The sequence below is a fragment of the Cheilinus undulatus genome, linkage group 5, assembly GCF_018320785.1.
Source record: "Cheilinus undulatus linkage group 5, ASM1832078v1, whole genome shotgun sequence".
Taxonomy (NCBI): domain Eukaryota; kingdom Metazoa; phylum Chordata; class Actinopteri; order Labriformes; family Labridae; genus Cheilinus; species Cheilinus undulatus.
This window is the reverse complement of record NC_054869.1, coordinates 8,839,668-8,866,985: the sequence shown is the minus strand read 5'-3', so window position 1 is coordinate 8,866,985 and position 27,318 is coordinate 8,839,668. Positions and strand designations below refer to the sequence as shown.

The following is a 27,318-nucleotide window of genomic DNA, read 5'->3' as shown; positions in this document are numbered from 1 at the left end:
TAAACTTTAACCAGAGGAACTGTAATTTTACTTGAGTACTATACTCTTGTACTGTTTTTCACCTCTGTTGACTACACAGTAGCACACAGAGAGACAATGATTTCACATCATATCTCAAAACAGCTGATGACTGCTTTTGGATTATGTTCTTGTGTTTCTGGTGGATTGTTGTTGTTTTTGATGTAGGACACATTTGCACCATGAATGAAGGCATCCACTGAGTAAGAGTTCACATCTGTGACTTCAGGTAACCCTATGGGATGCATAGTGACCATTCTTTACCAGTATGCATTGCCCTGCACAATGGGGTGTTGAAATTGTCCCCTATATTATGGGACAACCTTTCAAGCTCCTGATATGTCATCAGTAGTCGTTAAACAGATGTTACAGCAATACTAGACACTTCTACTATGAGCAATCTTTAAAAATGCTATGGAATCAAAGGTACCAGAACACATTAAAAATAACATAAATTAAGATATTAGATTGTTGTCTTTATTTTCAAATCTTGGTTTAGAAAATCTCTGTTTTAAAAGCCATGTGACCCTGGCACTTCACCTTAAAATGGAACAGGGAGATCTTGTTTTGAAAGGCTACAAACACCAACAAATATTTGTCCATGGTAGAATATAATTTCTTTGGATAAATGCTGTAAATTTCAGAAACAATTGCATCTGTTTTTTGTTTTTTACTTTTGACATGGAAACTTCAGTTTGAAAACCACTCCTTTCCCCTCGATCAGCTGTGTACGTAAGCAGGACACATGGCACTATGACCAATACATGAAGAATTCAAAGCTATGGGAGCTGCATTTGTCTGTGGAAACATATTCTTCTCAGTGGATATCTTAGTAATAATGAGTCTGAGCTAGCAAAGCAATCTGAAATGAATGAGCCAGGTCTGAGAACAGACCTGACCAATCAGCAAAATTTCAGGAGAACAAGGCGGTAGCAGTTGGTGGGGTTTAGTTGCACTGCAGCAATGGCTGCTGCAGGTGTAGCAATAGCTAAAAAAAAAAAAAAAAAAAAAAAAAAAAAGCTATTGCAGCAGCTTTATTAAACCTAGACCACATTTATTTATTAAATTAAGAGCGTAGAACCACAATGGATGCTTTTCATTATGGAAAAGATGTTTTCAGTCTTTCCTGTGTTGCAAGATTAATTTGCGATAGTTGCTGGTAGGGTTTTGTTGCATTGTAAGCGAGTAAATAAAATTGGTTTCCCCTATACTGTGATAAGGTCGGTTAACTACAGTATGAGTTTGATCCACCAACAAGCTCCACTGCTCAAAAGCTCTGGCAGTGCCTGTCTGTCGAGCTCAGGTTACTAGCTGGAGCTGTGCATGTCCTCTACCTCATTTAATCTTGTCGCTCTGATTGGCCTGTGACAAATGTGACAGACAGAACATTTGGCCAATCACTTTTCAATAAGTTTTTGAAAAGTCCCTAACACTTCATAAGGGAGCTTTCCCAGATTAATGTGAACATATTTCATGCAATGAAAATATGAAACAGTCTATCTAGTGTGCCAGATTTGGAGATTTGAAATAAAAGTATGACATTTATTCAAATATGGACTTTAACTTCATGTCTGTAAAAATTAGAAAATGGTAAAGAACTGTGATGAAATTTTATTGTAGACCTCACACTGTGAGTTGAGTGCACCATAGCAAACCCCTCAAACTTTTTCACAAGGTTATTCTTTATGACTTTAACCAAGCACACTGAAAGCTGTAAACACTGCTGAGGTGAGTAGCTACATTGCAGGGTGCCATCTTTGGTCCAAGTTCATAAATAGAAACACCTTGTCAAGCACATTTGAACTCCCTTTGTCAGAAAGCTCACACTGTTTTCTAACTATACTGGCAGAGAATAGAAGAGTATTCCTTTGACTGGTACAAATTCATCTTTAAAACTCTGCAGTTATGAGCTAAAATGATTACATAAGTCATAAAGGTAGTATTATGATTTTCCCATCTGTTTTATTACAAATAAAATCAAGTTCTTACTCCCTAAAGTTCTCTGTTCCTGTGTAAGCTGTGATCTCAGCTACAAGACATTTTCAAGACTTATTTGGATATAAATGTTATATTTTTCTCACTTTACACAAAAGAAGTCTAACACTGAAAAAATCTTTTGCAGTTTCCTTGTCACTTTCTGTAAGATGCAAATGATCAACAGTGGTGGAAGCGCCAGATTGTCTCTTACACCTCGTCTTTTTGCTAACAACACACTGCGACTGTTTCTCTCCTCTTGTCGAGAGCTCAAGTTTGTTATTCACAACTCTCATCCACTTCATGTGGTGGGTGAATAAACACAAGAAATGCAGTCTTACCTTGTCGTCAATGTCACTCTCGCTGTCACACTGTAACAGAAAAGAGACAGACACAGGAAATGTAAGGAATTATTCATTTGCCCCCTCCCAAGTAGCCCATAATAATCAGTGCAGATGTTATTTTTGTGTGAAACTTCTCATTCAGTGACAGCTTTCAGAGCAAACGGCAGAGGATGAAGAGGGGAGGGAGAGTGTGGAAGTCTGAGAGTTTTTTATGTTTCAAAAGCAGCACAGCCACACAGACTGCCATTATGGTGTTTCTGTTTCAAATTCAATGCTGCAAATTTATAAAAGATAAAACATGAATTACACTATACACTGGGTCCTCTCATAAAAAGCTTGTTCAATGACTTAGCATTCATCTGCAGCTTGTCATTTAGCCTTTTAAGAGTGCTTTAAAATTGGACGATAGTATCTCAAGGACAGAGAGAGCTCCGGCTCTCTGAATACTCAAACACAGTGCCTATTAAGTGTGGTATTTCAGATCCACCTTGTGACAAACTGGTCTTTAATTTGTGTGTCAGACTTCTGTAGAGATAAAGGAACTAAATAACAAGAGGTCGTTTTCCGAGGAATGTCTCGTCTAGCACGGCCAAAGGCGAAATCACAGTCTGTTCACTCAAGAAGTGAAATGGGCTTCCTCTTAAACACTTTAAATTTCATAAGTTATCTTACAATTTGAATAAATAACAGATCAGGCTGAAGGATCTTGAGATGTGGTGCAATCTTTAAAAGAGAACAAAGTCAAACCTTGTATCTGACACACGGAGGGCAGCAGCTTTTCATTCCTGACATTTTCAAAAGCAGAAAACTTTCAAGCAAGTAAGTTTGAGTCATTATGAAAAGAAAAATTGAAATTTGATTCATCTGTAGTTGTAAATAATGTGGAAAGTTTGATCAAACACTGTAGCTTCTACTGTGCCTATAAAAAGTATTCCCCCCTTGGATGTTTTATCCTTTTACTTATTTTATAAGTCATGGTCAACATAATTCAGCTTTTATATCCCCCCTTAAAAATACAAAAAACATCTTGAATGTCAAAAGGAGAACAGATTACTACATAGTAATGTCAATTGACTAAACATATGTAATGTAAAATAAGTGACTGCATAAATATTCACCCCCTAAAATCAGTATTTAAAAGATGCACCTTTGACTGTAATCACAGCTCTGAGTCTGTGTGGAGAGGTCCCAATCAGGCTTGCACATCTGGACACCGCAATTTTACTCCAAACTTCTTTTCAACACTGTAGGGCTGCACAGGGATCAGGCATGAATAACCCTTTTCAAGTCTAGCCACAAATTCTCCATTGGATTGAGGTCTGGGCTTTGACACTGCCACTCACCTTGTTGTCTGTAAACAATTTCTGTGTAGCTTTCTCTGTATGCATCAAGTTATTATCACACTAGAAAATAAATCTTCTTCCAAGCCATAGTTCTCTTGCAAACTGAGTGAGATCATCCTCCAGGGTACTCCTATTTTTCCCACGTTCATTTTACCCTCTACCTTTACAAGCCTTCCAGGGCTGACTTGCCAAGAAGCATCCCCACAGCATGATGCTGCCACCAACTTGCTTCACAATAGGGATGGAGTGTGTGTGGTGATGTGCAGTGTTTGGCATCTTGTCCGATTGCCAGAAAGCTCCATTTTGTTCTCATAAGTCCAAAGAACTTTCATCCACTTAAACCATGGAGTCTCCCACATGTCTTTTGGTGAACTCTAGTCCAGATTTAATCTGAGTTTTCTCCAACACTGGATTTCTCTTTACCACTCTCCCATAAAGTGTTGACTGGTGAAGAACCCGGCTAACAATTGTTGTATGCAGAGTCTCTCCCATCTCAGATGTTGAAGCTTGTATCTCCCTACTAGTCTCCTTCTTGCACGCTCACTCAGTTTGTGAGGACAGTCTGATATAGGCAGATTGACACATGTGCCATATTCCTTCTATTTCTTGATGATGGATTTAACTAAACTCCGAGGGATGTTCAGTGCTTTTAACTTTTTTTATATCCAACCCTGACATACTTTTCAATAACCTTTTTTTCTGAGTTGCTGTGATTGTTCTTTTGTCTTCATGGTGTAATGGTATCCAGGAATATTGATTAACCAGTGACTGGACCTAACAGGCACAGGTGTCTTATAATACAACTCCTTGTGACACATTCACTGTACTCAGGTCATCTTTACTTTACAAATTGTAAAACTACTAGCAACAGTTTGCTGGATCTCAGTTGAACAAGGTCCGTCATGTTGCAGGGGGTGAATATTTATGTACTCACTCATTTTGTCACTTACTGTATTTTTTATTCTATTGACATTAGTGGTGGGCATCTCGATCCTGAAGTATCGATATATCGATATTTACAAAGTACTCATTTGGCATCGAGTACTTTTTTAAAAGTGTTGATATTAAATGAGTACTTTTAAAAAAAACGTCTAGCCATGCACCCCATCTGCTTGTTTGCAGTCGCTCTCGTCTGTCTTTTGTGCCAAAAGTCTGCTGCTGCACTGTTTTCTGTGTCACGTGACTTTGGCGACCAATCAGATAGAGCAAACACGCACATACACACTCAAGGCATCAGCACACAAATGGTTATTCAGAGTCCTCATGTCTGTATCAAACTGGCGAGAATGGCAGAAATAAACTGCTGCAGCTTTGTGAAATAACTATCCACAAAAATGCAAAGGTGAGTCAGCATTTCCAGTGTCTAAAAAGTTTTTATCTCAAAGTTATAAAAAACTGATGCATGAAGAGGATGTTAGAGTCATGTCTAATCTGCACCGCTCACTTCCAGACTAAAGACACTGATGGTTTTTTTCACTGAGCCAAAGCCACAGCTAGTGCTGTTAGTCATAAAAACCAGGAAAGAAAGAAGTTCTGTAGCTGACTCTGATACATGTGCGATTCATTTTCATTGACTTTGAGAGTGTACTTATAAATCCGTTCCTCTTCATTACTGTTTACTACTTTTTCTCCTATAATTTGACGGCCTTTTCCAAAAGTTTAGAAAGTTGTTTGCAGCATTTTCTCAAACCACACATTGAATAGTCCATGGATCAATTAACTAATTTAAACAGTCTAACATTAGGTACAGTGGGGAAACCAAATAGATGAAAACAAGTCCCATATTACAAAAAGTTAAAATCCTGCTTTGTAATATGTTTTACCCTGAATACTTAGTTAGATAGTTAAAGATAACTCGGAAAAGAATTAGTTCTATTTATTAAGGCTGATAAATAAATGATACATTATGTTTTTTGAGTTTATATTGGCCTTATTCATATCAATTTAATAATTTTGTATACTGCTGCTTTTACAAGTAAAAAGAATCGGTATCAAGTATCTGTATCGGTGATACTGGTCCTGTACTTGGTATCGGATTGATATTAAATTTTGCAGTATCGCCCACCACTTATTGACATTACCATGTAGAAATCTTTTTTGAACTTTAACATTAAAGAGTTTTTGTATTTCTTTTGTTAAAAAGAAAACAAATGATATTGCTCATGATTGATTTATAAAATCAACAAAAGGGTAAAACAGCCAAGGAGGTGAATACTTTTATAGGCACTGTAGGTTTTTAACAATTTTTCCTTACCCCATTAATTGAAAGTGCAAAATTTGTTTGTCATGCTAAAGACATTCCTTACCTGATGGCAAACCAACTGCTCCTTGCTTCCGTTTCTCACATTCATTTGTTGCTAAACGCTCTTAGTTAGTACCTCTCCCTCCCACAGAACAATGCACGGTGGAGTTTTGGAAACAGGAGTGGCTGAAATGCAGTTCAGTCCCACTGGACCTCACAGCAGGAAGCATGAGGAGTGGAGCAATTCAAGCGGAGAGCCACATGGAGACGAAGCAAGGGGGCCCCCAGTGAAAAACTGCCATCAATCTGTCAATTAAGTTCCTGTGGCAACATATTTAAGTGGAGCCTCTTTATTTTGTTTGACTCCCTTTCAGAGCTGGGCACAATGAGCAGGGAGCCAGGTCAATGGAGGCACAGCGGCCCTTTGTTTGGAGTGCGGTGGGTCCAAATGTATAATTAAGTAACGAGAGTAATCAGTGCAGGGGCTCAGTGGCCAAGATCTCTCGGGAGAGAAGCTTCTATGCTATGCTCAGTGATTCATTCAGCTATGCAAAGACAAGAGATACAGCAGGAGTCCTTGCTGGCAGGGGCTTTAAGTGAAAAACATCACCGCCCCCACAGGAGGTTTTATTGTTGTGTTTGCATCTCTATCTGCAGAATAACAACTGAAAGAAACGCCTGAGCTTGTATTGTTCAGACTGAAGCATTCCTACACAAGACATAGAGTGAGAGCATAGAGCTTAAAGAGGATGGGTACAGTAAAAGGAAATATTCAATAGGAGGCTTTGTGCTCACTGAAGTGATTGCTGTGCATCGTTTAGAGCGTGTCCGTAAAGATCAAGAAAATAAATGTGAAAGCATTGAAAAGGTGCCTCACAATGCAGGGGAAAATAACTGTGAGACGATAAATTGTCTCAAAGATGCTTTGTGGCGTCTTTTGTTCCACATTTATAAAACTATTTTGATAAGTGGTTTCTTAACAAAAAAAAAATCAAAACAGTTGAGGTTTTTAAAAGAAGGAAAACACTGCATGCAGTCATTGAACAATAACACTGGAAATAAATCAACGCTATATAGAGTATATGTGTATATATACGCTTGGCAAAGCTGATGGATCAGCCAGATTTCATGGCTGTCAGGCAGAAGAACCGTTCCAAAACGAGGACTGTAATTTGAAATTTGAGGAGAACGAGGCAGTAGCTAAAGGTGGGGTTTAGTTCTGCTACAAGCAGCTAGCAATGGTTGCTGCCGTTGTATTGATTATCTCAGCCGTCGCTATAGCATCCTAGTGAGGTTGCTGGTGATTCAACAGTCAGAAGACGCTCCCCCTCAGCTTAATGGAAGTCCTCTGAGACCCCCATGTTTAAAGTCGGGGTCGGCTGCGATGAAGATGCGATGTGGCTGACACAGGACTATGGTCTTTCGCTGATGTGTACAGTTGACCTGCGCTGCAACGCCTCAAGACAGAGGCAAACCAAAGTGAGTAGTAGTAGCATAGCGATGGTGATTATCAGAACTGGACAAAGCCATAGCCAACATGCTTATTGACCAAAAAATAGTGTGTTTCAAATATTGAGTCTAATGGGGAAATCGCATTTTATTTTTTCTTATTTTAGTTAAGGAGCTTTATTGTTTAGTAGTGTGTTTCCCCCACAAACATGTTGTTTATTTTTATATAATTTTTCATGTCCATGTTGACTTTGACTGGCTGGCTGTTCATTCAGGTGCCAGTGGGACATTTGATCCATGAGGATTTGACTTAGGCCCCGTCAAGACGTAGACGAATTCAGGAGTATATGCAAAAATTTCTTGTCATATCTGCGTTTCATCTACACGGAAACAGCGTTTTGGTAGGCCATATATGCTACTATTTGAAACCAGGTCCCAGATTGAACAAATCTGTAAACCCTTACCTTTTGTTTCTGGTAAGCCAACCGCATCTTCTTTAAACGATTATGTTATACATAGAATAGCCCACTTAAGCCACGTGCTCGGGTCAAGCCAAAAAAACAATGGCGGGTTACAGGGTTGCATTTGTGCTGCAGAAGCCACTGAGTTTATTATGGCTTTTACAGCAAAATCTAATGTTCATTTACCTACAACAAAGCAGTTTTCTGTAATAGTCTTCTTTTTTCAGTGCATTTCGGTGGCAGTGTTACAGCGCCACTTACAGGCTTGGCATATATTTACTACAGCGTTTTCAGTCGTTTTCAGTGGTTCCATGCTTATGCAGACATTTCCTGAAACAATTCTGTGTTTACAGAAAACTTTTTCAAAATAAAATGGAAATATAACATCTTCGTTTCTGTGTGGACAAGGCCTTAGAGATGACTGTTTTTCTTTTTTACTTTCTTTGTAGATGAAATCTTATCGCCATTCAACTAAAATGGGAATTAAAAGTAGTACTGGTGCTTATTTTTTCCACTTACAGTACTGGTTTGATTCACAAACAAGCTCAATTGTTCAACTATGACAGGACCAGCCTGCTTACTTCACATTACCTATACCAGAGCTGAGCATGCCTAGTACCTCATTTCATCTCGCCTCTCTAATTGGCCTGTAATAAATGTGACATGCAGATCATTCGTCCAATCACCCTCTGATAATTTTATTGAGGGGTCCTGCTCTTCCCAAACACTTTGCATGGGAGCTTTCCCAGATGAACCTGAAATATATCCATGTAATGGATATGAAACAGTCTATCTGGTATGTCTGGTTTTACAAACTCTAAACTGCAGCAATTGAAGTTTTTTGTTCTCACAGTATCTGTTTTCAAACTAATGTCTGGGCTTTTGGCCCTCGTCACAGAGTGCAGGGCATTAAGTAGAAAAAAGTGGCTTAGGCTTCTTGTCAATCAATTCCACATTCAGAGAGAGGATTTGGGACAAATTTATCGCTGGGGAACATCACAACCTGCAATCTCCATCTATTTGTTCACTCAGTGCTTTTGCATTCTATCCAAAAGGATTTGCATTTAAAACATTGTTTCTCTCCATCTTTATCTTTGTGTTAGAAAAAGAAGGTAAACTGATCCAATCTCAAACTTGGCCCTACCCACAGGAAAACAGTGCAAATGTATTCTTAGCATGCGTCTGAGCAGACAGTTTCTTTCTCACAGCGATTGTGAGTTCCTCTCTATTACTTGAGGATGAGTTTAAACCCTGGGTGACGGAGATGAACAACCGGCTCAGTCTATTCCCTGGGAGCGTGCTCGGCCTTGCTGTTTCAGCGGTAGCCATGACACTAGAGATGAGGCCTCACAAGGCTGGAGCTGGCGAGGAGGAAAAATAATATCAAAAGAGCGCAGCATGGTGCTTATCCTTTTACAAGAAGCATGCACTGCAGCAGAGCGTAAAGAGGAATATTGTGGCTCAGACAGAGACAGAGAGAGACACAGCACAGCAGGAGGGGAAGGAGGCAGGTGGAGAAGGGGAACAAAACAACAGTATGAACAGGCAGGAGGGGATGCATGGAAGAAATGTTGGAGTGGTTTTCATCAGCACTGTGTGTGATTGCCCTGTTGGGCTACTACACTTGGTTGGGCTGAATTAAAGATGACAATGAAGCCGTAAAAGTACAAGAATGGTTCGTGTTTGTGACTGTGTGTGGGTGTGAGAAGAAAACCACGCCATTAAGTATCCAGCGCTTTTTTGGATATCTATGCTGGGTAGATTTTCTACAAGGCTATAAAAGAAAACCAAATGGTGAAATGCAAATGCACAACCACAAACAGAAAGCTCCCTTAACAGCACGTCTGGTGGTCAGGGGGGACTTTGTTAAAATCGGAGAGATATGCAGCTCACTAAGCTGCCTGACAGGAGCCAAGCCCCCAGAGGTTTATGTCTCTCATAGATGTTCACAAACCAAACAAAGAAAAAAAAGACAGAAAAAAGGAAAAAATACTGGCTGGCTCTTCAGAGGCAGGGAGCAAGCAGAAACATCTGCACCTGGCAACCGGCAGCTATGAAGAGTAACAGGGGACTAGCTTCAGCGGATGGCTCATCCACAATCCTCCCTCCCTGCAGCCCACCTCCTCTTCAGCCCTCCCTCCGCTCAGCGAGCACATCAGACGGATGCGTTTGACATTTACACAGCTTTCAACACTTCAGAGACAGGCGAATTATTCCGCCAGTGGCCCTGGATGTAGCCAGGCCTCGACCTGGGCTGGCCCCCATGACGACCCTGCAGCTCAGCCCTGAAATGAGGCCGGGCTGGAGAGAGAAAGAGAGAGAGAGAGAGAGAGAGGGGAGAAGAATGGAGGCAGGATGGATGTCTCGATTCTCCTGGACATTTTCTCTGGCAGATTCCGATAGACGTGCGAGGGGAAGACAATAAGCGCCGCGCATCCCGGAGCACATTAAAACGACTGGCCAAATTAATCACACAGTTCCACTTGTCACACTCAGAGGACAGTCTGTCATGAATTCTGCCTCAGAGATAGACGGAGGAACAGAGGAGGAACTTGCCCGGCTACGCAAACGCTGGCACGGCGTCAACAACTGTCTGCCTGAATACTGATCGCAGCCTTGCACTCGCTGCGAGTAATCTATAAAAAATAGGCAAAACAAAAGCTGCTGGCATTTAAGTGTCACTGTTCGTTTCTACTCAATATGAAAAAAAATGAATGAAAGAAAAAAAGGAAGGATGCTTAAAAAGTTTGTGTTTTGGGAAAAGAATTTGTGACAAAAGCTTCCTGCACTGTGTCATTAGTCATTGTAGACCGTTTGATTATGATGTTAAGTAGGGGACTTTGCACACAAAAGTACACATAGAGATGTTACAATGGTGAAATAAAAGCTCATCTCAGTATTTCCAAGTTTCTAACTCTGACTTCTGTCGATATCGTACTAAAAATGCGTTTTATGTCCTCTTGAGCTCTTTATGTTTTCCTTTTTCATGTTGGCACCAGAAATAGTTACATTTTCATTGTGGGGACAATTAGGAGTCACATAGCAGGGTAGGTATCATACCTGAACACCTGTAACTTGCATGTGCATTGATTGCAAAAGGGGTTTTTCCATTATGCTAAGGTGGTTGCTTTAGGCCCCCTGCACTAGGGGCTTCAAGATACTGTCCATGTATGTGTATTATACAAACATAAGGTATATGTCTAAACATAAGAGACATCTTTATAGATATATATCTTATTTATTTAAGATATATTTTGGGGTTTTACTCCTTTATTTAGAGGGAAGGACAGTGGATAAGGTCTGAAACAGCGATGAGAGAGTTGGGGAGAGACATGCAGAAAAGGAGCCACAGGCAGGACTTGAACCTGGGTCACCAGCGTACATGGGGTACAACCTAACCACTAGGCCATCTGCATCCCATAATAAACAGTCTTGAACCATTTTTAATCATTACCACCGGGGGTGCACTATATTATCAGCATATTGTTATAAGCAGATATTACCTGAAAAGGTTAATTATCATAGCAGCAGCCATGAAAATGTCTGCTGATATTTACTAAAGATATATCAGGTGTAAATATCGGCATATATTGGCAGTAAACGTCCTATTTACAAATAAGTTTGTGGGGGTTTTAGGCAGGAGCAACAGATCTAAGTTGGCTGAAGTCTTTTCTTTGATAATCCACATTTTGTAAACTTTGAACTGTTTTAAGGACCAAAGTTTGATGTATGAACTACATTTACAGTAATTTGCATAAGTTTTATGCACGTAAGGTGCTAAGGATTCATCACAGGGCCCAATGTGGTACAATCTGGGGCTGGGCAGGGAGGCACAGTCAAGGTAGACACAAATACATTTGCTGCTCAGCAGCCAAGTCTGCTCACGGCAAACCTAGCACCACTAGGTTCTGCTTACTCACCTCATCCACTCCTTACTCTGCCCTTAATGTGTGGACTTTGTTATTTTTTCTATGGATCATTTTCCCATGCCCTTGGTTATATGCGAGGACATCCAGAGCACGACCTGTGTTGTGTCAATCCTCCTTCCAGCCCAATGATGCCCTCAGGTCGGTTTACTCCTTCCTTACTCCAGCCTCAGTTTTTAAGCCTAAACATGCCTTAAAGTTCTGCAGAGGACTGTTTATATCAATATAAATATAGATATTGGCCAAACAAAGAGTTTAGCAATATGGTAATATTGGATATTGACAAAAATCCAATATTGTGCATCCTTAATGAAGACCTTTATTGTATTATTTTTATATGTGATTGTTAGTGTTGCAGACATGCAGGGGTGTATATGTGCCCCTGTATTACCTATGATTGTAGCATTTTAATGGTGTTTCGGTCCGTTCCAGGCAGCGGTAACTGAGGTATATATATATATATATACCTCTATGTTATTGCTCTAACTTAAAAAGCTTTTTCTTTCTGTGGTACTAGACTTGTGCCAGCAATGCATGTGTGGAAAATTACTCCTTGCACTTAGAATAGCCAAAGCTGACATTTATATCATTGTTGCATGTTTGTAAATTGTGAGTAATGTTGTATTGTTTTGTAATGTGATCTGACAAGGGACAACGATGAAATGAGCAGTTTTGCTAACTCCTGCATCTTTACACACTTTCACATCTTTCCATTTTTCATTATTTATTTAGTTTTTTTACAAAACAACACTACTTCATCTGTGAGTGGGTTTTACAAATTTTAAAACAATAAATTGATGCTAAGTATGACTATTAAGTGTTCAGTGTTTTTTATTCCCTGAAAAATGGTTTATTTATACATCGAAGGTTTTGGCCCGATAACAGCATATTTGCTTTGTACTTGTTTTTATCAAGGTTTTGTCTGTCCCCTTGAAATATTTTGTGAAGTACATTTTGAGTGTAATAAGAAGCCAGTACTGAATAAAATAGCATCAAACTTGAGTTTGAGTATACAAAAAGTTTCTGGGAAGAACCTTAAGAAAGTCTAAGCCCCTCAAAAAGTCCCAAAATGTCTTACATCAAGCAAATTATAGTCCGATGGATCCCCATAAAGGTATTGAAACAATGAATTGGTGCATGACTGAGTGGTAACATTCATAGAAAAACCAAAAATGCTTGAAAAGTTGCAGAAAAATGGGTATTACACCAAAGGAAAGCATATCTACTTCTGAAGACATGTTAAAATATCATAATGTGGTGAGTTTGAGTTATGATGCCCTTGTAAGAGTTGCTGTTGGGTGTTAACATCTCATATTTGGGGATGTCCTGTAGCTTTTTGGCTTTGGCATGTAAAAACAGATGCTTCAAAATAAGTTCAAAATGCTCTCTAGGATCTCTTTTTGGCTAAATCGGAAGGGCCCCATATTGGTCTTTGTCTGGGGCCTCCTGGTGATGTCCTGACTCTTGCCACCCATCAGTCATCACGGTTAAGTTGTGCAGGACAGCTGGGGCCATGTGGTACTGTAGGTAATATCATTTGCATTTTGGAGTCCTGGTTTGTTAAAGGTGACTTTGCTGTTTGGCTGCATGGGTATGTGGGAGATAATGTAATCTAATGTGATTCAACTGGCATACCACTGTTTTCAGCTAATCAAATGAGTTTGGGATAAGGCAGCTTAATTCCTAGAAATTATAGTTTTGGGTTGTACCAGAGACTAAGTAAGAAAAAAAGTAAACTACAAAGCTTATTTAACAGGTAACACTTTAACCCTTGTTTCAGTGACAGGCCAATAACGTATAAAATGACATCTTCCCATTGATGAAGCCCTCAGTGTCTTAAATATTTCTCTGTGGACTCATCCCTCGATCCTCCTGATTGTAAGGAAAAGAGTACTGACGAACATGATCTCCTAGAGAGACAGCCCACAGTGGAGGTAACGGTCCATTTAGATCGCAGAGGACCAAAGCAGTGTCAGATACTCGTGGAACAACACCAATTTCCTTCAGCAATTTCCCTCCTGTGGATGCTGGGATGAGGTGCAGGGACGCGGGCTCTGTGGCCACTCTGATGGGGCGTGGTAGCAGAGCCTCAGGTCTGCTTGGAGGGGGACTCCTGCTGGGTTTTGAAACATCAGGGGGCCGTCTGAAGGTCTCTTTGGGCTTGTGAGGAAGGGTGAAAATGTAACTCTGACTCTGCTTTCATAATTATTTCACCAGGAGGGTTTGGTGTTAGTGCCTTCGAACAAACTTAGAGCAGTGAGGATGAGGATGGAGGGGTGATATGTGTTTAAGGCTAGACCATATGAGAAATAAGTGGGATGTGCTACTATACTGTTCAGTATAATAAAGATTTGTAGTGGAAAATAACATATGATTTAATAATGGAGCATTCAATCCTCTTTTATGGGTAAATTACAAAATTATGGTTGTCAAGAGACTAACATTTTACTTTGCATTTAATCTTTTTGTTACTGCAGTGTTTTCAAACTGATCTGTTCTGTTTTGTCAATGCTTATTTGGCTAAAGGTAATGAACTTTATTTTGTAAATCATGAGGTAAATTGGATTTATAATTCAATGCTGAAATGTTTTGATGACAGCTGAAATATTATTTCTGATGTTTCTCTCTATAACTGCTGGATAGAGGTGATGTCTTAGAATACCTGAAATTGTCATTGAAATCCTGATCAGCCCTAACCTCGCATAGCAGATGGATTCGCCTGTTTCTGTGTTTCTCACTAGTGAATCCATCTTGCAAAGCTCCCATCTGAACTGTTTGGGCCTGGTAAGAAAGTGCCAGAACCAATCAGTGACAGAGGGCAGTACTTTCGGGCGCGGCAGAGTCGTGACGTAAGCAAGCAGCAACAAGAGTCTGGTGCCATTATGGCGGAAGACATTAGCATGGATGCTGCTTAAGCACCAGTTTTAGCAGAACTTAACGACATTTCTTCGTTAAAAGAAGAATAAAGAACAGCAGAGAGCGCTTTTCTTTTCAAAACAACAAAAGTCGTGTACTGATATGTCTATAGTCACCATGGTTCGCGTTGTGCAGTTCTATATAGAGTTTATTCCTCAGGAGCTGCGCACACACACCTCGGTAGCGGCTACGACGTCACATGTTTTGTTGCTCTGATTGGCTCATAAAGATGTCATCCAATCACAGTTTTATTTCAAAGGCTCTGGCCTTTCCCAAATGCTGTATACTGAAGATTTTCCAGATGGACATGCCAGGTTAGATCAGCCCTTGATCAGCACCACAGAGCGACACATTTAACCTCTTCAGACTGGTTTATTAAACTACCACACATCTAAAACTGGACCAGTATTCAGCTTACTCTGTGAGATATGATTTATGCTGCAAAGCAACCAAGATGCAGAAAAAAAAAAAAAAAAACATTTTATGTCTGTGCAGTCAAAATGGCTGCCTGTGGCCTTTCGAGGCTAAAGTGATCACATTTTCTTTGCCTTCAGCACAATTTGTTAAAAATAATATTTTTAGTTAAAAAACAGAGACCCATTTAAGGAAAAGTCAGGGACCAGGAGCACTGCAACTTTAAATTCAGCAAAGGTAAATAAATGTGTCAGTGAAAACGACTGCCATGTTCTTTGTAGTGTTAATGAGGATCTACACAGCTCACTAAACACCGCTTGATTTAACTCTCTTTAACACAAAGAGATAAAAAAATCAAGACTGCTCTTGACCCCACTACCTGTATCTGAAAACAGCACCTTGCAAAAGTGATTTGATCATGGGATCAAATCTATATGGCCATTTGACCTTTGACCTCCCCGGCAGGCAGCATGGGAAGTCAGCTGATTACCCTGGGTCAGCCCCGGAGCTCTGGATTAGGAAAGTATTGATCCCAGTGAAGATGTAGGCACCAGAGGGAATGAGATTGAGAGAAAAGCTCTGCCGGGTAGAAATGATATCGACCAGGAGAGCAGGCCTAGACAGGCTCTCACGTTAAACCGTATTTGAGCCTGGGACCTTGCAGTTGTCTGTGCAAACAGAGAGACGGCTTCAGCAAAAGCTCTTTTTCATAGAGGGCCTACTGCGAGTGGACGAGTGGACGGAGAATGAGAGTGAGGTAGCGGCGGAGGAGACGAGCGCAGAGAAATGCTCTCTGCATTAGCCAGACATGCTGAGGTCTCTGGTTGAGAGCAGACACACTTAAAGGAAGAGCCAGCGGGGGCCATGTAAATCAAGCCCGGGTGAGGAAAGATATAGTCCTGACCTGGGGCCAAACTAAGCAGACTTTTACATTACCCAGAGTCCATGTAAACAGCTCTGGGACCTGGCAGCGCTCTGTTTCACTTCCATGCAAAGTACGTGGTGAGGACGAGGAAGAAGGGGAGGGGGAGTATGGACAGATTGATGGTGATACTTGTGGGGCTAAACTTGAAGAGCTGTCCCCTGTCCTCACTAAATTAAAGGGCCGCCTTGTCCTTTCCAACCAGAAATCCCTCAACCTTTGCTTTCAGCACTCGCTGGGGGAGTGACAGAGCCGACCGGGCTGCCGGTGTGATCCTTGGAGTCGTTTGGCCAGGGAAAAACAGACAGTAATGGCAGATGTACGAGGGAACAGGGAGCATTTATTCTGCTCTGAGAAAAAGAAGAAAAGCTGCCAGAAACCTGGAGGGACACGGAATACACAACTGTGTTATGAATATAGTCATGGAAGAAAAATGGGAACAGAGGTAAAAGAGAAAGAGGGAAAAAAACAACACTGATTTATATTTTTTTTCCACACCTCGTCTTTCATAAAGCTCCCTTCGGCTTCTTCTTGTCTCCGCTGACCGTGTGACTGTAACAAGCTCGCTATCTTGCCTTCAGAGACTAACATGCACACATACACGAGCATTTTCAACCCTCAGCACCACCCAGTGTTTTGACGCGGCCCCGGGCCTGGTGCTGCTGAGCTGCAGCAGCAGACACTGGGCATTGGAAATTTAAGTCGGGGCAGAGGAGAAATTAGGCGAGGAGGCAAGGAAATGGGATGTTGACTTGAACTGGCCCCGGGGGCAGCTGAGAGTCTCCCTGTGCAGCTCCGCTGGCTGCCTGACAGTTTGATGGAGCGAGTGGAGGCTTCCCTGCGGCCCGAGCCGCCGTCTCTAACACTGATGTAGCTCAGTGAGGAACAGATTGAGCCTCCAGGCATCGCTCTGTACTGCTACTCCCCTCCTCTCTCTCTCTCCCTCACTCTCTGAACTGCTGCTACTAACTCTCTCTCACTAATCTTGTCAGGGCAACACACAGAAACATGTACACCATATACATAGTAGTGCATTTACATACAATCACAGACTGTGCGGACACATTAAGACACTCGGAATCACAGAAATAACAGCAACACCCACAGAAATCTTGGCTCCCTCCTCTTCCCTCTGACAGTAATGTGATGAGCACTACAGATGCTGTTTACTGAGCTCTGGCCGATGCACGGGGGGAAGGAGGAGGAGAGGAGAGAGGGGGTGGAGGAAGAGGCAGAAGGAGGTAGAGTAAGGGGGCTGGCAGGCCACAGCCATAATGAAAAGAATCTGGCGGCAGCCCACTGTGTGCTGGTCATGAGAAGCATGTGCCGCCGGGGGGCTCTACTGCTAATTTCAGGGGGCAGCCAAGCGTTTCACGCTCGACTTGTCATCGGGCCAGAGGGGGCATTCATACAGGGTGACAGCAATTGCAAGAGGGTGGGTAGCGGGAGTTTGAGAAGAGGAGGGGGCTGCAGAAGGAGGGAGAAATCTAGAGCTCCCCCTTCCCCCTCCCGGTTCCTCCTGTCCCCCCTCTGCAATGATCAAACGTTTTTGAAGGAAAGGAACAGAATTACAAATGAGTGTCCTGTGGAAACGGCTGGAGCTGGATTCATCTACTTGCTCTCCTCAGGTGGCCATGAAGGCACACCTTGTCCCAAAACCCCTGCTGTCCAAACAGGATATGATAGTTGGACTCTGCAGTTAACATGAAAATAATAATGTGTGTTCCAGAAGCAGACCTCATCCTCATACAGAAGAGCTGCATCTGCGTGTGGCTGCAACACACTTAAGAGTCACTGATCAAAAAAGCTCATTTTCTATCCATAACTGAAAACATCCTCATATGTAAGGCTACCGTGATAAATTGTGGCAATTAAATATTTAATAAAGTGAGTTGGAAACAGTAATGGTGATATGTAACAGACTTTAGTATCCTAAATGACAATTTTAAAGCATTTGGAATAAGTAATCATGGATTATTATTGAAAAGGTCTCACTACTATGACCAGAGGTTCAATATCATAAGAGTGTATCATTTGTCTTAAACTTTTTGCAACGGTTTGAGTAGCTCATCTAAGGTTTTCTTGTTCTACTTCATGCCTTCTCTCCTTTATCTGTTGTTGTCCACGCCTCCAGCCAAGAGAACACTGGCTGCAGACATCAGACATCCATAAACACATGCAGCATCAAAAAGGCCTGTCCTAGCTACACAATTAATGGTTCAAAATATCCAAATTGATTATAAATGTGGAAATATGAGACTGATTTAGCAATGACAAAATTATTTGAACTAGCAGCCAGTTCACAGGGAAAATATACATGTATTTAATTCAATTCAAATCAATTTAAATGGCTTTATTGGCATCATCAGTTCCATTGCCAAAACAACATAAATGTTTATGAATATATGGATTTCTGATTTTGTCTTCTTTAACATCTTCTTTTCTTCTTCACTGCTCACTGTTTTGGACAACAGTGCCACAAACAGAATACTGCTTGACATGTTCCAGATGGTTTGGTTCGGTTGACCAAGTACAATGTGAATGCAAACCAAACAACATAAAACTGCAAAAATGTTGCAATTTGAGCCCCAACCAAACCGAGTCCCCCGGACTATCAGGTATGAAAACAATCTTAAATGCATAACAGAGCACTTAATCACTGGGGGTTGTATCTTCCTAAACCGTGTAGTGCCTTTTTAACCCCACAAAGCAGATGGGTATGCCTGTTTCCGTGTTTCTCACTGGCAAATCCATCTTGCAAAGCTCCTGTCTGAACTGTTTGGGCCCGGTTAACACAAGCAAGCGGCAACGAGAGGCCGGTACAATTATGGACATTAGCTGACATTAGCATGGATGCTGCTAAAGGGCCAGTTCTATCAGAACTTCAAAGACATTTATTCATTAAAAGAAGAACAAAGAACAGCACTGAGTTGTTTTCTTTTCAAAAACAACAAAAGTCGTGTACTGACATGTCTACAGTCGCCATGTTATGCAGCTCTATATGGAGTTTACTGCTCGGTAGCAGCGACAACGTCACGTGTTTTGTTACTCTGATTGGCCCGTAAAGATGTGACGGACAGAATGCTCATACAATCACCCTCCGATTTATTTATCAAAGGCTCTGCCCTTTCTCAAACGCTGTATATCGAAGGTTTTCCGTGTCAGGTTAGAGCCTTTTTGCCCTTAAAGGAAGCAACAGTGGTTGGACTGCCTCTGTTTTCCTCCTCTACAGCAGATGTCAGATGTTTAACTTGTTTTTAATGTTAACATTCTCTTCAATAAAATGAAATTATTTTGCCTAAATTGCCTCTTTCTGGATTGAAATGTGCTGCCGTTGCTATCAACATGTTAGCTATCTAGAAGATGCTAACGATAGCTAGCACTAGCATGCTAAATGTAAAATATCTGCTACATTACTAATATGGTGTCTAATGTGGGTGCGAAGTGTCCATCATTCCACACGCAATTCTTTTACGTTTTTGAGGGCAGCAGTAGTAAACTGCATTTGAGTTTACTTCTCAATGTGAATAAACTTATGCACTCAGACGCTGATGTGGCTTAACCAGCGTGTGATGGCAGGGACGGTACAACATCCTTTCATTTGCAATTAGAAAATTAGCACACTAATTATAATATTAGAGTAATTAGGTACTAAGTGAAGAGTCACATGCTTTTATAGTCATGTGTCTTTTACGAGTCACGTGTTTTGAACTGTATGAGGTTAAAACATACACTATTTCATTAATTAAATCTGACTGAAAATTTTGGCTCCATTTTCTGACTGAGGTGTTAATGGTAAGTCATAAGGCTCCACCAGTTGAGAACCACTGACCTTGAGTATGCATCAAGGAATTAAGAGAGGAAATTAGTGAGACATCCAGTCAGTTTGATCCTCACTTACTTAAACACAGTACATTTGTGGTAAACGCGATCTGCATTTAGCATTGTACCAGATGATAATAGGAGCAAAATGTAATTTAATTTAAAGTCCCAGAAACAAAAAAAGCTTTAAAAACATTTTATTTCCCTTTATTTTTGTTGGCCACATGAACCCTTCAAAGACTACCATGATTACACCAGAGTAAAGGCCTAACCGTGGCTCCACCATGTCCTTGATATCCTGGAGCTGCCTCCGTCTTCACAGGAGGACAGTGGGTCTGTTAAAGGTGAAACGACTGATGGGTACATCTTTTATCTGAGCTATCGACCAGCCTGAGGATTTGGGGCACTGGGGGTTTATCTCTCAACTCAGCTCGATAAAACGTGCAAAAAGTCACAGTAAATCATTAAAGACATGAGACAAAGGGATAAAAAGATTCGCAGGGGAACTACACCCTTCCAGCTCAACCTCAGCATCGTGTTTGGAGCTAGCACGGAGTTGATGCTAACAGCTGGCTGCCTCCCCTTTTATAAAAAAGGATGGCTCTAGTCTGGCAGCCAGGAGAGGCAAGCGAGGGACGAGCTGGGATGAAAGAGTGTGAGAGACGGAGTCAGTGATGAAAGGTAGGTGGTTGATGGAAGATGAGTAGATGTGGGATGGGTTGTGGGGGTAAGCCCGCTCACAAGGAGAAACTTCTGTTCAGTGCCTCTTAAACAAGCCGTCACTTGAGAGGAAAAGGAAGGGACGGGAAACAGAAAGAGAGACACAGAGCGATGTAGAATGAAGGCGCGGAGGGGAAGGGGAGGAGGAGGCAGCCACATTGCACATCTTCAGGCTGTGAATAATTTAGAGGAGCACTGGGGAGACGAGACGAAGATGAACACAAAACACTGGCAGCGTTTGACCTAGAGCTGCAGCTACATCAGTGCACATCACAGAGCGGAGAGCTCTCTCTCTTTCGCTCCCTCGTCCTCCCTCCCTCCCTCCTTTCTCTCTTTTTGCTCTTCATCTGCCTCCCTCTGTGTCAGGGAGGAAACAGCTGTACACTTTTCTTGTTTCGCCTCACATTCTATGAAACTCAACAGAAAGCCTGACAACTCAGTTTCATGAGGATCTCTGCGTCTCCCTCCTCGCTCTGGGCACTTCACAGGAATCAGAAGATCCTCGCACAAAAGAGTCGGCGTGAACATGCGGGCCATGTGGGGGCATGGAGGTGGAGACAGTTCAGTCTGCAGAGCCTCTAAAAGTTGACTTCTTCACAGGATCAATGCATCCACTTCAAGGAGTTCAAAACCTTGCAGCCCTGACTGATATTGTCTTTGACTTCTCTAATTATCATTGTCGGCTTTATCTTCCCATTAGTGTTGAGACATTTGATCAGTTTTAATTATTACATCCAAGGTCTTTTATTCACTGTCAGTCTCTAAAATAGGATATATTTTTTTTTTTGTTCTTGCATTTTTGGTTGGCCTTAAATCCTGATTTGACATCTTATTAAGTTTATAACAAACAATTTATACACATTAGGGCTGCAACGGTTCATTGAGGTCATGGTTTGGTTCATTCTTTGGTTTTAGGGTCACAGTTTGATAGTTCAGCAGAACAACATCAATGAAAGGTCCAAGATGAAACATTCTTGGTTTGTCTGGTTTATTTTAAAACAATAAAAACGTGAGTTACAGTTTGATCCATCTTGTTTTCTCTGAACTGCCTGTGAGAGTTGGTACAGCTTTGGAAATCAAACGAAACACTAAAAGGAAGACAATTAAAATACGTTTAAGAAGTGTCACAATAGGTGTATCAGTCTGCTGTTAGTGCAGCAGTTGGTACAGCAGTTGTCACCGCACAATGTCACACTGGATCCTCTTTTCATGTCTCTAAGTCACTGTAAGTTTGGTTTTTCACATGTTGTATCTTCTGACTCAGTCTGCATAGCTTAAAGTCTGGGTTCTATAAAGTTGCAACTCCTGAAAACAACCCATTTTCTCTTATGACTTTCAAAATAAAGGTCTGTCAACAACATAATTCATAGGTACTATTTTGTCGATGAGTTTGTTGTAAATAAAACGTGCTTAACCATTTAGCAGGGGTTTAGTGAACTACAAACAGCATGTAGACCTGTTACTGAAGATGGAAATCCCTGCAGCACTGGGCTTAGAGACCAGCTAAGACCAAAACATTTTGAAAATACAAGATTATTTAAAAACTTTGTGGGGGGATGGTTGCTGTTGTGTGAAGTGAGCTGCCTCAGCTTAATCGGGCCTGAGGTTGTTGCCCACAATTCAGCTTGACAAAGTGCAAACAGCTGGCAGAAAAGTGGAAAATTAAATATCTTATTTTGATAGGCTATTAATACCAAAAAATATTTCTTCAAAGTAGAAGTTTTCACAAATTAACTTCATCTGGATACCCCCCCCCCCCAGCTGTGGATGTAAGCATGATGTCTGATGCTTCATGAGCTAATACATGAGAAATTCAAGACTGTAGTAGATAAATTTGACCAGGAAAAAAAAAATCTCAGCAGATATCTTAGTTATGACATGATTGAGCTAATGATGCATTTTGTGTTAATATGTGAGATGAAAATGATTCCTTTCTATGATGGTGATGGTAAAGGAATTGGTGAAAATCAGGAATCAAACAGCCTGATGTCAAACAATATCAAGATGATAGCAACACAGGGGAAAAAACAGTGAATTTTCAATACTGCCCTTCTTTAGAGACAGATTTATCATGCAGTAACTCAATTAAATCACTTTAATGGAAACGATGCATTGTCTCCCCCAGCTGCAGTGGTATGAACTGACAGGCTTTTACAAAGTCACAGACATTTCTGAGTCTTGTCATGGATCTTTGGTTGGACTCTGGCTTAAGTCAAACAAGTCAAACCATTTCAGCATCTGTCACTGTATACACTGATGCCTGCACCGACACAAGGAGGAGGTGGGCCTATTTTAGTCAGCGAGTGAGGAAGGTCAGCGAGTGAGGAAGCTCACTTTGAAGACTCAGATTTGCGTTAGGCTGGCACTATTTTGCAATGCAACTTTCAGCTGCGTGTTCTTCTGCCTGAGTGTACTGTTATCTCCTGATCAGCTGGTTTGGTCTGCCAGCCTTGGCTGGGACTAAAAACATTTAACTATCCCTTTAAGACATTATTCTTGATCCTCAAGTTCTCTGACATTACACAATATATTGAAAAATTCCATTTATTCCTAAAATACTGCATTTGAATTTGATTAACTTGGAGCCTAAAACTACTTCCAACACATGAATCATTCACTTGATTAATCTAAATTAAATAAGTGTTATCAATACATTTTTCCATGCATAAGCTGATGTTTCAGGTGAAGAATATCTTGCAGAGGAAGAGCACGGACCATATCAGGAGACAGTGCAGTGTAAGAGCAGGTCAGTGCTGTGAGCAGTCAAGCCCTGAAGACTGAGGACAGCAGCAGTAAATAACAGCCGCCCTGTGATTAGGCACAGAAGAGGTTAAACAGAGCTCATTCACGCCGCCGTTGTCAAGGTGCCATGAATCACCTCACCTGCTGAAGTGTGTGTGTGATGAAAGGACTACTGGGCATCTGTGGTGGGAGTGACAGTTGGGTGGACAGAGGGTGGTCTGACCGACACAGAAAGGAGGGGCCATTTATTACTGTAATTAAGGAGCGGGGCAGCAGGGTGGGGGGGCACGAGAGACAGTGGTGTAATAATGAAATGCACATGGAGATAATATCTGAAAATGTTGGGAACAGAAGAATGAGGTGAGTGGGTAAAAAAAAAACAACCAAATAAATGAGGTACCTCTGCTCCTTCTGTATTTTCCCGACCCCTCCCTCTCTTCCTCCCTCCCACTCCCCCTCCCACCGTCTCCTGTTCTGTCTGCGTGGCTCATATTAATGGGACGTCCCTTGTTTGTAAATGTGCCAAGTTGTGTGCACCGCTGCGGGCTGTCTATTATAGCAGGCCTCTGGGGCAGCTTTTCCATATGGCATCACATATGGCACTCAGCAGCATCAATTAATGTTGTTATAATACTGATTTTTATGAGCTCCGGATTCACTCCTTTCCTCCCCTCTCTGCTCTCCCCCTTCTCCCCCGACTGTCGCTGAGTCTTTGATTCTTCAAGCTGCTTCTCCACGTTTCCTCAAACCTTAGACTACCTGGCTTCTGAACAGTGGAGGATCGGAAAAGTTTCCTGAGCCAAATTCTGAAAGCATCTACCGCTCTACTGAACGCCCCTCAAAGACGTTCAACATGACTTTGTTCCTGCTATACTGCACAAGAAGGGTAACACTATTGCCAATGTGTCAGAATCTTTGCAAGTCTTCTGAAGCTGAGGCGCTGGGATCAATGAAATATGACAAAAACACAACGGCTATTATAGAAAGTGAAAAGTGCATTGGATTTTATCACATAGCTTTAACCAAACACCACATATAGAGCACCTATTGTAGTTGTGGTCACATTAGGCCAGCATCAGGGCCTATTAGCGTGTTAAATTAAGCCTGTGTTTATGCACAAAGTAAAAGGCAGATGGATGTTAGAACAGAATCGGAGGGCTCTTTTTGTTCCCTGGTGCCTTTGGTGGTGGATCTGACAGGAAGGGAACAAGAGCGCAGCAAAAGAGCCCCGCTTAAAAAGCTCCCAGCCACACCAGCCTTGTCAGCGGCGCCACAATTAGAGACTAGATCACTGGCGCTTCCCAGCGAGAAACATCTCACCACCACTCCTCAATGGAACTCGTCCGTTTGAGAAATGCACTCAAAGCGGGGTTTTAAAACGTTTCGGATGGCTAATCACTCTCAGGATGAAAGACCCCGGCGTGTTCGTTTGTCTCAGCGTGGGGAGCTTCCCTTGCCGTTTCTCTGTCTCTGATTCTGATTGTTTTTGTTCGTTTCCTTTTCAGCAGGCAGGCGAGGCAGGCGAGCTGGCAGGCGGCGCCGTTTGAAGGTGCAGTCAGACCCGAGTGCAGGTCTGACGCTTTGTAGTGATATTTCCAGCAGCACAATCTCATTACTTTTTGACGTGGGAGATGCGTGCAGGGGCGGATTGTCATTTCACGCTGTCAAAAGTTGCGTGAGGGAGCGGAGACAGGAATGGAGCTTCAATGACCTGCACGCCTCTGGCTCATCAAGACTGAATATATTACACAGAATAATACAGATAACAGCCAATGATCCAGATCCTTGAAGATGCTTGTAAACTTAATGTCCAGTCCCCAGGGGTGTAGAAGGAATCCTCCTCCTTATCTGAAATCTTCTAATTGGATCTATTTCACAGCCTTCTAAACCTGTCTCCATACATCCTCTCAACCTAATTAACCTACATACAGCGCCTCATTCACACATGTATGTAAGACAAACAGGTCTTTGTGCCTTTACAGGAGAAGTCCTGAGGGGTAGCATCCCACACCTCTCAAAGCTGGTGAGAGCTCCTGAATGTTTTCACATGGGACAAGTATTGGCAGCTCCCTCCCTTTAAAAAACTGGTGGCTGTCCCTTGAAGTTGATTTCACACAGAGTTCTTTCAACACAGAGAGAAACTTTGCTCTGTTTAAAGAAGCTGCCAGGCACTGATTGAAGCGCCTGGTTACTATGCGCACCCCAGCCTGTTGCTGGGGCGACTGTCCCAAAGTGCTTCCTGGGTAATTTTCGAGGTCACTGGTTTGTGCACGCCTATGTGCTGCAGATAGGCCCACCCTCATTCAGTGCCCAGCAGGAACTCTTTCATTAGAGCCAGTGAATGGCCTCATTCATCCCCTTCACCTCAATTGGTCACGCTGCGTCTCTGCAGAGGGCCGAGGACAAACTTTTCTCTCTTTCCACTCCCTGATCCTCCACGCACCACCCACCTTAGTCATGCTTCACTTTTGTTCAGGAGCATGTGCTGGCTGAAGCTTCAGTGCTCATCTTTGGCTGCAAACTACCATGGAGCGCCTATTAGGTGGAACATAATGAACTCCTGACATCGTGGTTTTAAGTTTATCTGGGTGAACGTTAAAGGTTATGTATGACACATTATTTACAAGATGAATCAAATCAGGATGAAGGATTTGGGAATCTGGAATCACCATTTTATCTTGTGCTCATAAAAAGGCAAATACCCGGTATTATGTTCATGCTGTATTTTCTATGGATCATGCAGCATTTTCATGGATCTTTACGATGTATCAGTTCATTAATCCCCACTCTCTTACTCCTATTTCTCTCATTTTTGCACAAAAGGCCCAGAGGAGCCATTCAGCACAACTCAGAGCCATTTCATCTCTAAGTTGCCTCTCTCTTTGCTGAATCGCAGTGCTCAGCCATGCTACTGGGTCCTCTACTCTCTGCCTTTTGGGCCCTCAAGTGAGTCTCAGGTCTGGCCTAGTGAGAAGTGACTAATTGTCCTGAGTTGTTAGTGTGCCTGGAATGAGATCCCCTTCAATTGCCGACAGGGTGCACAATAATTTTGTTCCCCCCACCTCCCCTTTCTCCCTCTTCCTCCCTCTTGCAGCAGATTTACCCCCTCTGCTTCTCAAGCTACTGAGCTGTAAAATTGAGTGGACGGCAGGCAGGATAAAGAATGAGACCTGGCATCGTGGACGCACTAACCTTGAGAAGGGCCACTGCTGCTGGCTGCACCTAAAGAGATGGAGACAGAACGTCAGCCATATTGGACTGAGGAAGGTTGAAATGAGGAAGGAGGAAAGACCAAAGGTAGAGAGACAGGTGGAGACCCTTACTGAAGACACAACATGACAGCTTTGCAAAGCAGATCTTAGTCACAAGAGCGGACATGCACACTGCAAACAGATGACAAGGTGTCAACCACAGAGAGAGAAAATAGAGCAAGTGATGTCAAGCCTGATTAATTTCTCAGCTACTGCAGTACACAAGTACAGCTAGTACAGCATCTTTAAACATTTAGGTTCATCAAATCAAATTTTAACACGAGAAAGACCAGAAACCTTCTAGAAAGACCATGAGGGGTCATTTTGACTGCCGGATTATAAACTCTGTTATGTCTGATGATAGACACCCAATACAAACAGAAACACTTTTTTTGTATTGTATCAGTTTTGATATTTGGTGACTGGATATAAAATGATCCAGATTCTGTATGGCTAGATATCAAATCTTCCGGTTTGCACAAACCAGACACACTGGCCAGTCTTTATCCAAAATCAGAAAGTATTGGAGATCGCAGATGATAACATTGTTGTTAAGTCTACACTGAATGTATGGGATTAGATTAGAAAATGGGAAAAAGAACAGACTATTTTATCAGTATCACTTCCTCCAAGTATAAAAGCCAATGGGTTCTCTCTATGGGGACTTGCAGCTTTTAAAATTTTAAAAGGGGGTAGAACGATGTCATTTGATCAACTAAAGGCCAGCTCAGACTACGCTTACTTTGTAAATATTCATATATTTACAAAAAAAAG

At 41.9% G+C, this 27,318-nt stretch overlaps 1 protein-coding gene across 11 annotated transcripts in view; it reads right to left on the bottom strand.

The window, feature by feature from the left end:
• fbrsl1 (fibrosin-like 1) overlaps nucleotides 1–27,318 on the bottom strand; it is a 482,412-nt gene that overhangs the window by 141,977 nt on the left and 313,117 nt on the right. For 8 of the 11 annotated variants that reach the window (XM_041786873.1, XM_041786864.1, XM_041786872.1 and 5 more), the window contains 2 exons: nucleotides 26,486–26,515; nucleotides 2,334–2,363 (listed from right to left, as the gene is read on the bottom strand). In XM_041786873.1, coding sequence (XP_041642807.1) covers nucleotides 2,334–2,363; nucleotides 26,486–26,515 — 60 coding nt within the window. The remainder of the gene's footprint in view (nucleotides 1–2,333; nucleotides 2,364–26,485; nucleotides 26,516–27,318) is intronic. The other 3 variants (XM_041786875.1, XM_041786868.1, XM_041786870.1) reach the window with 1 other exon arrangement.